Source organism: Primulina huaijiensis, chromosome 17, assembly GCF_012295235.1.
Source record: "Primulina huaijiensis isolate GDHJ02 chromosome 17, ASM1229523v2, whole genome shotgun sequence".
Lineage (NCBI taxonomy): Eukaryota > Viridiplantae > Streptophyta > Magnoliopsida > Lamiales > Gesneriaceae > Primulina > Primulina huaijiensis.
Window position 1 is genome coordinate 519,981 of NC_133322.1, and position 17,916 is coordinate 537,896.

The 17,916-nt window shown below is 35.0% G+C and overlaps 1 protein-coding gene across 2 annotated transcripts; it reads right to left on the reverse strand.

Annotated features, from left to right (window-relative positions):
• Window positions 1-11,385: 11,385 nt before the first annotated feature.
• On the reverse strand, window positions 11,386-13,357 carry LOC140963194 (protein PIN-LIKES 2-like). 2 transcript variants are annotated; one of them, XM_073422481.1, is made up of 2 exons: window positions 13,006-13,357; window positions 11,386-12,913 (listed from the first exon to the last, which is right to left on the reverse strand). In XM_073422481.1, exon 2 carries the CDS (start codon window positions 12,905-12,907, stop codon window positions 11,579-11,581), a length of 1,329 nt encoding a protein of 442 aa, XP_073278582.1. In that variant the 5' UTR covers window positions 12,908-12,913; window positions 13,006-13,357; the 3' UTR covers window positions 11,386-11,578. The 2 variants fall into 2 exon arrangements, with proteins under 2 accessions (XP_073278582.1, XP_073278581.1); XM_073422480.1 differs by having other exon boundaries at window positions 11,386-13,357.
• Between the last annotated feature and the right edge of the window lie 4,559 nt (window positions 13,358-17,916).

A 17,916-nucleotide genomic window follows, 5' to 3' on the forward strand; every position in this document is an offset into this window, starting at 1 on the left:
TTCAACTGAATTCAATTATTTGAAAAATCAAACTCTTAAACAGTGAAAGCAATCACCATTGGTAAAAAGAATCACTTCACTCACACACAACTCAAAATCCTATCTTCACGACAATTTTCAGACCCGTCTCTTTGATTTGGATTTCCTCTTCCCCTTCGATAAATGAGATTTAAGGGACTCCAAGCTGAAGCCTGCACCAAACCCCTGACCAAACCCCAGCCCCACGCCCACGCCGCATCCCATTCCAATCCCAAACACGGGACTGAGTTGGTTCCAACCCGAACCACAGAACCCTGCTCCGCCAACTACTCCCAGACCGAGACCGACGCCGCAACCGACTCCAGCGCCGACTCCGGGACCCAATACGACGTCGTTGAGCTTCCGTCCGCTTTCACTGAAGAATTCAGTCACCGTTGACAGCTTGCTTTCGGGCTTTCTCTGCTTGAGATCAATGGTCTTCCACTTCCAGAGAGGTGGTGTTGAATCCGTCTTGTTGATGTAAATTGGGTTCTGGTTCATTTCACTCGGTTGGGTCAGGATAACGGAGTTGTGTGTGCGGTGTATATTTTAAAGATGGGGGGAGCTATTTGGGTTTGAAAGTAATTCGAATGCCCAAATAGTACTTGGGCTCGTTATAATCAGAATTTTATTTGGGCTTTCCAGTGGGAAAGAAAGAACCATATAGATTTTTGTAAAAAAACTTTGATGTCGTATATTTGAATAAAATATTATATAATCGTTTATGTAAAGATTATATGATAAGAGTTTTGTTCCATATCTAATATATTACTATTATTGTTAAGTTTTCTCATAATTGAGACCAGACAAAAATTTGTTTGAAACGGTCTCACGGGTCGTATTTTGTGAGACGGATCTCTTATTTGGATCATCCATGAAAAAGTATTACTTTTCATGCTAAGAGTATTACTTTTATTGTGAATATCGGTAGGGTTAACTCATCTCACAGATAAAGATTCATGAGACTGTCTTACAAGAAACCTACTATTGAGACAAAATATTTGGTGCCATTTTCTCTCTTATTATATGTTAATAAAATATCATATTTCTAATGTATGGTGTGAATAGAGTATTTAAAGTCATTGATTTAATCCTTATTCGGTTCATTTTATTGAATAACTCCCATTTTATTTGTATTTTTTTAAAAAAAATATTACTTCAAAATCTCAGTTTAGTCTCTCACTGTTTTTTCATAATTATGGTATGAATCATATTTAAATATAAATAAAATTATTCATTAAAAAAATTGTGAAAAAAACAATGCCAAATATCACTAGTATATATCAAATAAGAGAAAGGTCCCTAGTAAAGGTTTGCACATGTGGAAATGTGTTGATATATAAATACATTGTGGAGATTATAATAATAAATATGATTACCATCTTTTCAACGATTGGCATGGTTTGATTGATTACTTAATAAGTTTGCTGCTGAGAGTTGATTATTCGTGTATATAATAAGAAATTTAAGTTGGATCTTTTTTTTATGATGTATCCTGGAAATTGCACTACCATATTGATATACTACTACTCATGCATTGCAGCACACCTTTCTTCGTGGTCAAATAAATATATCTACCGGCTTTCTTGACCTGCTGACTTGAAAATAATTAATTTGCTTCAAGCAAATGTAAACAAAATTAATCTAATTAATACTTAATATAAGTTATTAGTATTTAATTTACATTTCATAATGCCAAAGAAATTTTTTTAAAAAAAAAACAGGAAGGAGACCAACTATATATTAAAACAACATGATAAATATATACATATATATAAGTTTATAAGAATACAGAAAATTAATAAGATTCAACTTCAAATTGGTGGTTTTTATTTTTTAAAAAAATTAATTATATTGTTACAATTATTATGATCATAATATCATAATTAAACATTATTCATATACACAAACAATCTTGTGAGAAATCTCATAAGTCAATTTTATGAAATTGAACTTTTATTTAAGTTATTTTTATTATAAATATTAAGAGAATTAGTTCGTCGTATTTTATTAATTTAATAATTAATTTATTTATTTATTTAGGGACGGCTCTATTATTCCATTGTTTCCTATAAATGGGTGGAACTTAATTTGATTTGGATCGTACAGCCATCTATCTCTGTAATCTCTCTCCCTAGCTTCCTCTTTCCTACGCACAAGTATATATCAATACAAAGCCTGTACTGAATAGATTCAGCCATGGACGGGAGCTTGAAGAAACAGTGGAGCAGACGAGGGTACAGTCACAATTACAGTTTCAACCTCTCATCTGCATCAACAAACAGAAGGAATCTGAAAACCGCGAAACTCGGCGGCCACACCAAGCATTCTGTGAGAATCACACAATCGCCGGAAGTTTGCTTGAGTCTTCCAGCTCCCTCGCCGCAGAAACTGTGGCGCAGAATCAAGAACGCTGTCTTTGGTTCGAAAAAGGTGATCCCCGAAGCTCGTAATGGTCCTCCGATGGCGAATTCCAGAACTGAGTTCGAGAATAGGCTGTTTTTTGAGATATACAAGTCTTCCGCTTCTTCTCTTGAATTGGGATATACTCCGTCTGTTGCAAATTGATTTCATTTTTTTTTTTGTCGATTAGTTAATTTCTAGTTCATGGATATAATATAAGGTGCAGTGGCGGGTGCTGTGTGAATTTTTTCATTTGTTAATTATTTCAGTTATAAATACAATTTTTTTGAGTGATATCAATGTATTTGGTAGATGGATCGGTAAAATATTTAGTTTATGTATGGGTTTATTACCAGTATATTTGGAGAATAATTAATCAACCACTAAAATGGTATTTCAAAATTTAAATTTAAAGCTATGAAAAGTTGAAATGAAATTAATGATTATGTTAGTAGATGAAAATTTTGACGATACTCAAGAGAAATTATGTATAAAAATTTGAGTTTTGGAGTTATTATGTGCCATGTAATATTATATATGTTCTACAAGATTAGATGTATTTCAATAATCTTTTTTGTCTAGCTAAGTTTTAGAAGTTGCAAATGATCCATTAATCATCGACTTTCATAGTTTTAAAATCTATATTTTAGTTTTGATGCATGAATGCTTCTCGAAAATACACTGGGGAATTCCACTTTCTTTTCAAGAAAAGAGGGGGAAAATATATAGATAGGATATTCCAAGCGCAATTAACACGATTTTGTGTGAAGTGAGAACTCATTGATGCTATGTATATATATTTGAACTATGAGTGCATTAGCTGGGGTGAAATATGTCAATACTAATTTTCAGTACTATGNCGAAAAACAATATTTTTGACATTAAAAAAAAATTAATTTTTCAGGAAACAGATTTTGTTGGAGATCTGTCTCACAAAATTGACTTATGAGACGATCTCCTGGTAGTTTTTGTGAAATTAAAAAGTAGAAAAAATTGAGTAAAAGAAAATTCTCGAATAATTGTTTAGTAGATGGATTGGGGATAGGAGCTAAAAATCGGATAAAGAATATTGACAATTTTGGTCCAACCAATCTAATATGATTGCTTTGTTTGGCCAAATTAATTTGTATTATTGTAAAAAATGTCTTTTTGATTTTCGTATATGTTTCATGGTTTGTTTTCTTAAAATTGTTAGATTGCTACGGTTAATTTACGTGGAATTATTTTCAATTTTTAAACATTTTTAAAAGAGTTAATTTCTTTGATTTACAATCAATTAGTTATAAAAATTACATGTTGATGAATATAATTTGCCCCTTTGTTAGGAATTAAATGTTTCAAAAAATTTCATAATCATTTTTTCAAGTATTTTCAAACAATACCTGATTTTTGTAGTATAGTAGTTACAAACACTACCTCAACCATACATCTTATAATGATTAATACCGACTGTTATTACCAATTGTACATCTAGTTTTGACGTATAAACGAACATGCATATGTATAGAGTAAAATTTGTGCATGGAGAATATATATTAATCTTTATTTAAAATATAGACATGAATAATCCGTCTCACGAATAAAGATCCATGATACCGTCTTATGAAAGATCTACTCAACATAAAAAATAGTCATAGTTTATCTTTTACGGTTTAAATCATGTTACCATAAATTTGATAATGTATTTAAGTAATAATTTAATAAAGAGGTTTCGAGAAGTTAAATCATGTAGATCGACCTGATTCAATGAAATGACGAATTATTCCCAACTAAGCATAACCACAAGAAATGTGAAATGTAAGAACCAGTGAAGAACTTGCCTAAATTGTTAATGTAGACGCAATCTTGTAAAGATTCTAAACTTAGCTAAAAAGAACAAAGTAATTGGATAAAAATGTATGTGAGGCCATAGGGTGCTGACAAATGGACAACGAAATATTTCCACACCGCCCCAATTAAATTGTGTGGGTCTAATCGATCGAGGATTTAAAAAAAAAAAAAAAAAGAGTGAAATTCATATCCATGATAAGAATATTTGCAACGAGGGATTCTTCATCTACTACATATATGCTCCCACACCACTTGCATTTTAATCCACTAAATTCATGCATGCGATATCCATCTTACTACTAGTCAATTACTATATTTCTAGCTAGATCATATCCTCCTCTTCCAAATATTTTGTTATATTTGATTTTATATTTTTTTTAATAAGATCTAATGCATAGTACTATAACTCACGAATAATTAATCATATAACTCGGATGACATTCAATAGTCATTAATTGCGGTGGATTTCAAATACACCAAAGACGAGTATCTTTTCAAATATTTCCACAAATTAAATTCATCAAACAAAACGCAACCTTAAATCATTATATATATATATATATACATTAAATATATATATATATATATATTTAATGTATATATATATATATATAAGATAGATGAGACATCATGTTTAATGTTGATCTCTACATGACTAATAGATGCATTTATATATAATGCCCTAGACATCATGTTTAATGTTGATCTCTACATGACTAATAGATGCATTTATATATAATGCCCTACTACTTTCTTATCCTTAAAGATTTTATCTTGCATGGTTTGAAATAGATATTATGCATCGTATATTCGAAAAACCTACATTTACCACGACTTTATATCTCCAATGTGATCAAGATCAGGAAGATTTTTTCGTATTGCCAATCATTTTCTTGCCAAAATCTGCATGTCCCACCATTTATATTAGTCACAATATCGCATACATTTCCAAAAATAACAATCCATTAATATATATACACAAAGATAAAAACTACCACTTATTATTTCCAATCATTTTTTGTACGTACCACTTGAGAACTTGGCTGCATGCATATTGACTCAATAAGTGTGTTGTGCTTTCACCTACTTTAACAATTTCTTTAGTTTGATAGCCACCATGCATGAGTCACAGTTGAAGAAAATTGATTAATGGACCATTGATGCATGAGAATACACAAACTTGCAGAACTTAGGAGAGGTGAGCACAGAACGAGAAATTTTTTATATCTTTAATGCATAGGGATGGTCCAACTTCTATATTAGGGTTTATATATATACTTCGATTTTTTTTTCTAAAAAAAAAGGAAGAAAAGGGCAGCTGCTCCTCGTCATTGCTTGCCTAGCTCGCATTTGTCTTCACCCGATTAAGCTGAGAACACGAGTATTTACATAATAAATTACATTTCTTTGGACCGCCAATCATACGTCAATTTTTCCCAGTTGCGAGCTTACAGCTACCACAATGATATAGATTCTTTCGGCCACCAAATTACTGGTCATATTCTTATATTCTTGATTCTATTTGACTATACTGCTGAATGGAATTTTAAAATTTTCTTGCATGCAAATTCGAATTTTTCCAGTTATCCCTATTTTGTTCTGGTTCCCGAAATGGCTCTTTAGCAAAATTAAGCATGAACAATGGATTTTCTAATGCTACAAATATTCCTTATTCAGCTTTTGTTTCCAGTAATATTTTGACCCAAGTACATGCAAACAATTTTTCCCTATAAAAATACATACTCGGATCACGTACCTTCATACCATACCAACTTACTCTCAAATCTTTCTGCTCCCCTTCTTAATTACCCTTCTCTCCCATGAACCCCTTTTCTCCTTTACCCATCAACCAGGAGGGCGAAGTTATGGTAGCTGATAAAGGTAGTCGTCCTTGTTCCCCCGAATAGAAAAAGTAAATATTTCTTGTGAAAAACACACAGATTTGTTAATTTATCAAAATTTTAAGCTCACGTGTTGTGCGTGTGTGTGAATTTAATTGTCAGAGCTCGTTCCTCAGATGGGTGATAGGGTGAGGTGGAATTGGTGGTAATGAGTTGACAGAAGATAGAGAGCACAGATGAGGAGAATACAAATATCAGTTTGTATCTCACTCTATGTGCTCCCTATACTTCTGTCATCGTCCTCTTCTAGCTCCTTCACCCAATCATTCCCTCTAGAATCAAGTTTTCAGCATGTCGTATGATTCAAAACTAAAGAATTTAGTTGAGAGAGGGTACTTTGAAGGGAAAACCATATATTTTGTAAAAGTGAATATAAATTTGTAATATAATTTACTTGAGAGTTATTAGCTGGCTAGGAGCTAGAGGGATCGCTCGATCGGAACCTGCTCCGTGGCATAAGATTCTACATGAAAAACACATGAGTTCACCCACTGTTTTTTTTTTTTTTGCTACATCCCTGAGAAATTTCTTGTCCCTAGCTCTGCGTACTCTACTTGCTAATCCCCTGATCCATCCACTTCCTCATAAAACAATTTATTTGTAACTTAAACATATATATATAGTATAATTTGTTATAGATTAATTGGATATTTTGTTGATTGATTTGCATAGAATGGTTGCCTTTACATTAGGAGAGGGAATAGTAGTGTTGTTGACAGAAGATAGGGAGCACAAATGATGAAAGTGCATCAACTTTGCATCTCACTCCTTTGTGCTCTCTATTCTTCTGTCATCACCCTTCAAGGTTCCCGTCCCACAAGTTCGTTTGTTTATATTTTAGATCGAAACAACCAAATCTGATTAATTATAAGCGACTCAAATGCATAACTATTGTATCAACGGATCACTCTTGGGACGTCTCAGTATTTTCACGTTTAACTTTCTTCATTAGGCATATATATACCTCTGGCATGATAGGAATCATACCTGAGGTAGGTATGCAGCAAATTTTGCGTATATAAGATTTATGTCATTATTAATTATCATCGAGTGAACTTCATGATTTCTTAGCTACGTTCTTTAAATGGTTGTTTCACGGGAAATGATTCATGATTTATGTCATTGATCTCATTCACTGAACTAAATATATATCGGTCGGATGAATATATTGATTAAATTTATGATACAAATTGTATGATAGAGTTGTACAAAAGATTTACTTTGTTAATTTATGATATTCAGCGAAAGATATGATGGATTAAATTATTATTTCATTGGGATGATGTAGCGTAAAGTAATTGAAATTTTTTTGTGAGAGGTTTCCTATTTTTGGCGAGTTTGTATTTTGTTTGTACTTTATTTTTATATATATATCGTAGTCCAAGTTTCAAAAACGAACACGTTTCACTCCAGCTTTGGCGGTGATCGCAGTTGGCTAATCTGATACGTATGTACACCCAAACTCATGTCCATTATTTAATGATTTCGCGTCTTAAATTCGTTCAAAAATTACAGATATGGGTTTCAGGAGAAATTTTCCGCCGGGGCCGACCGCGCCTCCGCCTCCCCCTCCCCCTCCCGCTCAGCAACTTCCGGACTTTTTAGCCGCACGGGTTCCATCCCCATCAGCTTCACCACCATCACCACCTCCACCTCCACCTCCAACTCCAACTCCACTCATATTACCACCGGGACCGCCGCCTTACAGAACACCTCTGTGGCGTCCAGGACCGCCGCCGCTGGTTTACACTAATCGTCCACCACCAGCTGATCACCACCATGATACCCACCAGCTTCCTCCTCCATGGCTTCGCCGTCCACCGCCTCACTAGAGCTTCGCCTTAACGTATTTTTCTATATTAAAGAGTCGAATTCCCGGTACTTATTTTTACCACATAACAGGGTTGTATATCTTAATTCGGTCACGGCAATGTATATGTGTGCGTCGATTTCCATTTTCTTGGTCGTAAGTTGTCTGAAAACTCTCTGTATATTTAGGTTGGTTAATCTTAATATTAATATATTTTATGTTAATCTAATTAATATGAATGATTTAGCTAATATTTATTTCATCAATTACTGTCGCTTATATACCACCTGGATAATTGGATCATATGAGACTAAATTCTTATGGAAACAAGCGTCAAAAAACACAGTAATTGATAGCTAAATATAGCCGTGCAGTCACTCACACCAGTAATATTTTATTCGGTTTTTCCTCATAAAATCGTTTCTAGTGAGAGGACTTCATATTTCGCATAAATATTTTGTGGAATGTCTGATTTTCAAATATCAATTTTGTTTTAAACTTACTTGTGGTGTTGCAAAAGTCTCTTAATCAAACAAATGTTTCTGAATTACTGTAGATATTCAGCCGGAAACGAGAAACATCCATTTTTTTTAGGTGGCTTGTGTTGCTGAATCGAAACACCCTTTGAATATACAGATCTTGATTGTACATAAAACCTATACCTTTCAAAATTTTGCAACAAATTATAAGTATAATTGATATGCTGTTCCCAACTGACTCACGACACCAGCCATGCAGAACTGCTATGAATTCAAGTTTCTGGTTTAATTTAGAACATTATGTTTCTTGAAACGAGCTATTAAAACAGTTCATAATTAACTCAATCGGTTTTATAAATAATTCACCCTTCAATTGAAAATAACTTTTCATTTAGTTAAAGGTTTTACTCACTCCCAACTCCCAAGTATCAACACCAAATTATATTTGTGGCTTTTCTTATTCATATATAGAAAAGTTCCCCTTACTGCTCCTTGTCCTCTTGAATGATCAAAATCATACTTAATTACGAATTAAACTGAGTACAAGTGTTCAAAATTGTCATCCAGTTTGATCACGATCCCATGTTATCCCGAAGAGACCACGAGCTTGGATCTGGCTGTCATGCGCATATCCAACTTTCAAATCAACCAAAGATTAACCCGACGACGCTGCATGCAGCAATCTTTCCTATGCATTGACTGTTCTATCATCACAAGCCGGTATCTTCCCCTCGACTATCCTCTGTCTTGCCGTCATTGCCTATAAGGCTATAACATCAGCAAAGTTCGCCACATTTCAATATTGGACACTGACCCCTTTCTTACAACTTTACAGGCAATCAGGTAAACGTGTTTTTTCCAATCAGTTCGGAATGTAATCAAGCTCAGCAGGGAGGATTGTACAGTTGATCCTGCAATCAATCCGCTCCATAATCCCTTTCCTCTAAAGTGCCAAACGAATCCTAGTAATAATGGTACAGGTATTCCAACAAGATAATACGCCCCGAGATTTAACGGAGGCTCCTAGATGTTTCCATCCGCTGCCTCTAGCTACTCCTGCAACGAAGCAAAATGAATAACAGTAATTGATTTCAAACCTTCCGCAAAACATGTCTACAAGCCGGGCTTTGGACACGTGGAATCTAAGTATCAAACCCATACAACAAACGACATTCCAATATAGTATTATTGCTTCATCCGTACAGAACCAACCCCCAAGTTTCATCTCACAGGTATGAAATCTTGGAAAGCAAAAGGCCATTTCTTTGTGTTTTTCTCAAACAGTAACAAACTTCAGAGCATATTGATTTGAATGAAAAACAACCCACAACTCCATTTTTTACTATCACCAAGAAATTAAACAGAACACAAGAAACAGAGCTTACAATGACACTGAATCCTGTAACATTAGTGAGAGAGGTAGCGATGGAGGCGCTGGAAAGAGCGAGCTCGCTTGAGATGCCCCAACATCATCATCGACACAGCCCGCAGCATGTACAGCGGCACACTACTACCTTTGGAAATGCTATCCATCACATTCTTTTCAGTTCTCTAACGAACTTCTCCCTTGTCGTAAAGTAGCCTTTTCGATCCCCGCCATTTACCAATACGAGCAGAGGCTCTTCCTCAGGTTCCTCTTCCGCCATTGCCAAGATTTCTCGAGTAATTCTTGGGTGCAGATGAAGTTCCTCGGGGAATTCCTATGCCAACCTTTCGTATTTGTATATACATCGGACAAATATTATGATATATTCTGCTCTGACAGTAAATATTTTTTTTTATCAACATCATAATTTATACGTATTTTATTTAAACCAACATTAGGTTAGTTAATTGTTTTGTTTGGATTAATTAAGTTTTTATCGTTATGCTTTCTTCTTTTGAATTATCTTTTTAATACTGTCGATCACTTAATTTTCCCGCGGTAAAGGCTTTAGCGAGGTCGGCTTCCTACACTACATAACATTTTGGTTGTGAACTTGGAGCTCAGTCTTAAGTTTGATGAGAAAACTGGAACTGCCCTTGTGAATGGAGCCCAAGATACTGCCAACCTTGCTGGTTTTCTTGAAACTTTTATTAAGAAGTATGGCCGGTGCATGGTTGTGGGAACCCTGAAACCGAGATCTTGATATCGAAAAACCAGATGATTCAAATGAAATGTGCTGCCTGTGGTTTTGTTTCAGATGTGGACATACAGCTGCTTCTGCTTCGAGCTATTGAAAGTTATGTCAGAAACCGAACCCATCAGCTGTGGAGGAAGTGGCGCTTGTTTTGAAAGCTCAGTATGATGCTGATGTATTGGAGGAAGAAATTATCGTTCAGTGGTACGAGGAAGGAGCGTTTGGAAGCGACAAGGACTCGTCTATCCGGAAGAATGCTAAACCCTTTGTTGATTGTATCCAAAGCGCCGAATCGGATAGCGATAAATGAACAAATTGCCTAAATTTTGAGAAAATTTTGTAAATCTGTGTTTTTATTCCACAAATATTACGGACTCTATTCTGCGCATGTGATATGATTCTAAACGAGACCGCTAATTATGATAAATCATGAGTGTGATTTGGTGTTGTCTCTTTCTAATGTTCTATTTATGTGTTTCATATTCTCTTTTGTGTTGTATTCGGTATAAATATATCATTGATCCCTAAAGTTATCAAATAAGTTGAATTTTATCCAGAGTGCAAAATAACTAGGTAGATTCAGCCTTTAATTTTTCCTCTCCAGCATGCGGCAATTTGTCTCGAACCTCGTTTAATCTCCTCGTCTCCGTCTCCGAGATGACATTTTTTTTGTTGGTTTTCATGCTGGTATCAACCGTCATTTTGTAGCCTCGGTTTTAGTTTCTCCAGAAAATAAAACTTCGTCGAAGTAGAGATTTTAGAAGTGGTGTTTTACTCTATGCATAGGTTGTCTGGGGATGTAATCAAGTAGAGTCGAGCTTGAATAAGATCCTAAATCGATCTAAATCCACATGAAAAGCTTGTTCTCGTCTCGGTTTACTTCCAACATTCACAATTACAAGATCAGTAAAAGCGACATTAAACAGGAGCTTAGAAGCAAAGTCCACGCCCTACTTCATTCTATTAAATACTAGCACTAGCATACATAGACACAAATTATTGCAGTAGAAACAGAGCTCAAGCATAAGGAAGCAACATCTTGAAGTAAACTATGGCGCACATTGCCAGTGAGAAGATAGCAAAGACATGTTGCCAAAAGAGTAGAGCCGAAGCTTCTTTTATTGCGTAACCCCTCAAGCTAGCCACTGCTCCCAATAAGATGGCACTCGGTGTCGAGTACTGCAACAGAATCACAAACCGATACATCATATCCCCGTGGATCAAAAAATTTAGTCTATCTGCTAAAGAAACAACCCCAACGCCTACTAAGGGGAGAACCAAGAGTCTTGCAATGATAACACCAACTGTAGTTCGAACTCCGAGTCTTGATTCGTTGGGACCCTCAGCAAGCATTCCTCCAAGAATTAGCATTACTGAAGGCACCATTGCTCCAGCCAATATTTCTAAACTATCTGTGATGAATGCAAGTGGCGCATTATCGCCATAGACAATAGATTTGATAGGCGGAATCATACCAATCAGGAAAGCCAACAACGTAGCGAATGTCGGGGGCTGAAGAATGTGAGAGATTGGAGTTTTCTCAGCAACAATTCTTATTTTTCTAACCATTCGTGGCTCTGCTAAGCATCTGAGTGATTTTGGACTCCCAGGACGCGAACGTATTTCATCCGATGAATCGTGATCCGGAATAGAAATTTGAGAAATGCTCGATGCATTCCCAAATACTTGTGCTATTAATGGAGTTTTACAGTTCTCAGTTTCTCTATCTTCCATTCCAGGCCATTCGGCTTCCACGAAGAGTGGCCGGCTAAGATCATTTGTTGATAAATGTTCCTGAATTTCAACATCATCCTCAACAAGCTCGTAATATTCCATCGGCGGCTCCATCATGTGGTAAACCAGAGTATAAACAAGAAGAACAGCAACCCATTGCGCAAAAGATACATAAGCAGTCCCATTCGTGTGACAGTCGGGACCAAATAGATTGTCGGAGCTATGGCAAATGGACCCGACAATAGCAAGAGGGAGGTTGCCCGTGTTTCCAAATGCCGTCATAATAACTGTAAACCTTACGAATTCTGGAGGAGGCCGGCATATCTTTGCCACTATGAAGCCCAAAACACAGCCTATAGCAGTACTAAGAATCACATTAACAGGTATGAACCACCATAGAACGAAATTCTTGAGAGTTATAGCTTCCCCGAGATGATTGAAGATCACACAAGGCAAGAACAAAGCAAACACGAGCTTGCTAAGAAGCTTGAAAGTTGCCTTTGGAACAACTTGAGTTTTCGGGTGAGCAAGAATCAACCCAAAAACAGTGAGACATATGAGTTTCAACAACGGAAGAATAGAGTGTATAAGATCGTCTCTAGTGGAGCGCATGCTATTCTGATTTTGGGCAAAAATAGATTCCATCTCAGACTCCAAAAACCAAACTTTTAGAAAAAAAAAAAATAAACCCAAAAATTTAAATAAATCACCTCCGAAACCCCACGAAATACAAACCCTATTCGGTAAATCGATTATAAAAATTTCTATATGGGGCGAACAGAAGATTCAGCAGAAACAAACCGTAAGAAAATCCGAAACAGAAATCCCCCACCGTGACCAAACTCAAACTCCTATTATATATCAATAATCAAAAAAACAAAGAAAACAACATAATTTCAAAGCATTAAACCCGGATAGAATAACGCTCAACAAATCGAACAGGATTTCTTCAACCGTCGCAGAGCTTTCGTGTTCGGTAGGAATTTGGCCACTCGTCTGTCCACCCTTTTAGCTGACAATCAGCTCCAACTATAATCAAATTATATTGTCGAACGTGTACAGATGTTTGGGGAAGTTGGTGAAAAATCCCCGACCAAAACATTTATTTGGGTTCACTCCCTACCCACAAAATTGTGGTACTATGTCATACAAATTGTGGTACACTTCATGTGGAAATGTGGTACACTTCATGTGAAAATGTGGTACTAAAAAAGTACACAGGGACTGAACACAAAAAAAAACGGCGACTGGGGAGTTAAGTCCAATTTCCCGCAGATGTTTTTGCTGCAGTATTCATTTATGTATAATCATATGTTTTTGTCCTTATACTAAATTATTTATGTATTTTCTTCCTGAACTACTTATATTTTTTTATTGTCATCAATAATTGAATTTTTTCTGTCTATTCAAACGAATGTCCAAGCTTTTAAGGATATTAATTAAGTATTGAAAAATACTTGAGTCGTTAAATCAAATTCAAACAAAAATAGTTTATATAATTAACTGTGAAAAAGTAAAAATTTATGGTAAAAAGTAAAAATCTCAAACTCTCAAAATTATCACACTACACACTTTATAATATTTTTCTCTCAACTCAATTGTGATTTTCTTCACAAATGAGAGATCTATTTATAGAAAATTTTTACAAATAATCCAAAAATAAAATACATCATTACCTACATCATCACACACTAATTTTCAATATTCAACACCTAATTTTACCTAATTTTCAACATTCAACATTCACATTTTCAACACAAATATTTAACACATTTTTAAATAATTTTTCAACACTCCCCCTTGTGATGATGATCATAATGATTGTATACATTACGTGTTTTTATACTGCCTCGTTAAAAACCTTACTAGGAAAAACCCATTGGGATAAAAACCATAGTAAGGGAAAAAGAGTGCAGTCACGTAAACTCCCCCTCATGTTGACACGAACAATTCTTCACAAATTTCGTAGATTGCGCATCCCAATATTATATATGTGCTTTCTGAATATTGTCGTAGGAAGTGCCTTTGTGAAGAGATCTGATGAGTTTTCACTTGATTGAATGTGACGAACATCAATACATTTATTCTTCTCAAGCTCCTTGGTGAATGCGAAGAACTTAGGAGGAATATGTTTAGTTCTGTCGCTTTTTATGTATCCTTCTTTCATTTGAGCAACACATGCAGCATTATCTTCATATAGTATCACAGGCTTCTCGTCGAATGATAATCCGCATGAGATTTGGATATGTTGAGTCATTGATTTTAACCACACACATTCACGGCTTGCTTCATGTAGTGCAATAATCTCGGCATGATTTGATGAAGTTGTTACAAGTGTTTGTTTCTGTGAACGCCAAGAAATTGCAGTGCCTCCACGAGTAAATACATATCCAGTTTGAGAACGTGCTTTGTGTGGATCAGATAAGTATCCAGCATCGGCATAACCAATTATACTTGGATTAGCATCTTTTGAATACAAAAGTCCCAAGTCTGTCGTTCCTCGTAGATAACGGAATATATGTTTAATTCCGTTCCAATGTCTCTTTGTTGGATATGTGCTAAATCTTGCCAATAAATTTACGGCAAAAGATATATCAGGCCTTGTACAATTTGTAAGATACATAAGGGCACCGATAGCACTTAGATATGGTACTTCTGGACCAAGAATATCTTCATCATCTTCACATGGACGGAATGGATCCTTTTCTATGTTTAATGATCTAACAACCATTGGAGTACTTAAAGGATTTGATTTGTCCATATTAAAACGTTTAAGGATCTTTTCTGTATAATTTGTCTGGTGAACAAATATTCCACATTCTTTTTGTTCAATTTGTAAACCCAGACAATACTTGGTTTTTCCAAGATCCTTCATTTCAAATTCTTCTTTCAAGTATGACACAACTTCTTGAATTTCCTTATTTGTTCCAATGATGTTTAAATCATCAACATATACAGCAATAATTACGCATCCGGATGTTGTTTTCTTAATGAAAACACAAGGGCATATTGAATTATTTACATATCCCTTTTTCATCAAGTGATCACTTAGCCTATTATACCACATTCTGCCGGATTGCTTCAACCCATATAATGATCTTAGTAATTTCACAGAATAACATTCTCTGGGTTTTGAACTTTGTGCTTCAGGCATCTTAAATCCTTCAGGGATTTTCATATATATATTACTATCAAGTGATCCATATAAGTAGGCTGTAACAACATCCATAAGACGCATTTCTAAATTTTCAGATACTGCCAAGCTAATCAAATACCGAAACGTAATTGCATCCATCACAGGAGAATACGTTTCTTCATAATCAATTCCAGGCCTTTGAGAAAAACCTTGTGCAACAAGTCGAGCTTTATATCTTACTATTTCATTTTTCTCATTTCGCTTTCGAATAAAAACCCATTTGTATCCAACAGGTTTTACACCTTCAGGTGTAAGGACTATAGGTCCAAAAACATTACGTTTATTTAGCGAATCCAATTCAACCTGGATGGCATCTTTCCATTTTATCCAATCCTGCCGATTTTTACATTCACCAAAAGATTTTGGTTCATGATCTTCATTATCATTTATGATGTCGATTGCCACATTATAAGAAAATATATCATCAATTTCTTCTATATCTTTTCGGTTCCATATTTTTCCAGTATTAATATAATTGATAGAGATTTCATGATTCTCGTCAGTTTGTGGTTCTGACAAAACATTTTCATCATCATGTGTTTCTTCAGGAACATCATTCTCTATTTTGTGATCATTATGTGTTTCTTCAGGAACATCATTCTCTATTTTGTGATCATTGTGTTTCTCTATGAATTTTCTTTTTCGAGGATTTTTATCCTTGGAACCAACTGGCCTTCCACGCTTCAGGCGTTTAATGACATCATGACTATCTTCAATTTGTTTCTTCGGAATTTCAATTCGAGCAGGGGCATTTGCAGCATGTATATATGATTTAGTTACCCCTTTTGTGTCTGCAAATGCATCTGGTATTTGATTTGCTATTCTTTGCAAGTGCACAATTTGCTGTACATCTTTTTCACATTGTTTTGTTCTTGGATCCAGATGTAACAATGATGATACATACCATGTAATTTCTTTTTCGGTATGTTTCTGTTCTCCCCCTAACATTGGGAAGATTTCCTCATTAAAATGACAATCAGCAAAACGTGCTGTGAACACGTCGCCTGTCTGTGGTTCAAGATATCGAATGATCGATGGACTATCATAACCAATATAAATTCCAATCTTTCTTTGAGGTCCCATTTTCTTTCGTTGAGGTGGTGCAATAGGCACATACACCATACATCCAAAAATTCTCAGATGAGAAATGTCTGGTTCTTTACCAAATGCAAGCTGCAATGGGGAGTATTTATGATATGCACTTGGTCTGATGCGAATTAATGAAGCAGCATGTAAAATTGCATGTCCCCATATAGAAATAGGGAGCTTTGTTTTCATAATCATTGGTCTAGCAATCATTTGCAGACGTTTAATCAATGATTCAGCCAATCCATTTTGAGTATGTACATGAGCAACAGGATGCTCAACAATGATTCCCATAGACATACAATAATCATTGAAAGTCTGGGAAGTAAATTCACCAGCATTATCAAGTCTAATTTTCTTGATTGTATAATCGGGAAATTGATTCCTCAATTTTATTATTTGAGCAAGTAATCTTGCAAATGCAACATTTCGAGTTGACAATAAACATACATGTGACCATCTGCTGGAGGCATCAATCAATACCATAAAGTATCTGAATGGTCCACATGGTGGATGGATTGGTCCACAAATATCACCCTGAATACGTTCAAGAAACATTGGTGATTCAGTTTGGATTTTGGCTGGTGATGGTCTTATAATAAGTTTTCCAAGAGAACATGCTTTACATTGAAACTTATTATTCTGAAAGATCTTCTGGTCTTTCAATGGATGACCATGTGTATTTTCTATAATTCTTCGCATCATTGTTGAACCAGGATGTCCTAATCGATCATGCCAATTGGTTAATATTGAAGAATTATCAATTACCATGTTTGATTCAATGGGACGTATATGTGTATAATGCAATCCAGTAGGGAGCATTGGTAGTTTTTCAATCACATATTTCTTTCCTGATTTATATGTGGTAAGACACATATATTTCTCATTCCCTTCATTCATTGTTTGAGTATCATACCCATGGGAATATATATCATTAAAACTCAACAAATTTCTTTTCGATTGTGGTGAATATAAAGCATCATTGATCAAAAATTTTGTACCATTAGGTAACAAAAATTGTGCTTTACCACATCCTTTAATCAAGTCTACAGGACCTGATATTGTATTCACCGTTGTTTTTGTTGGTTTTAGTTCCAAGAAATATCTTTTATCTCGGAGGATAGTGTGCGTTGTACCACTATCGGGTATGCAAACTTCAGCTTTGCTCATAGCATTTTCCATATTTGAACTTCAAAAAATATGCAATGAAAAAAAATTAATGACAATACATATTTAAATATAACACATATCATAATTGTACAATAAAACATTATCATATAAATACATGAAAAATAAATTATTGTACATTTATATTCTACCACTATATTGTTCATTTTCA

Excerpts from the sequence above, each read along its gene's own strand:
- LOC140963194 (XM_073422480.1), bottom strand. The coding sequence starts at position 12,940 with ATGGAATCTATTTTTGCCCAAAATCAGAATAGCATGCGCTCCACTAGA.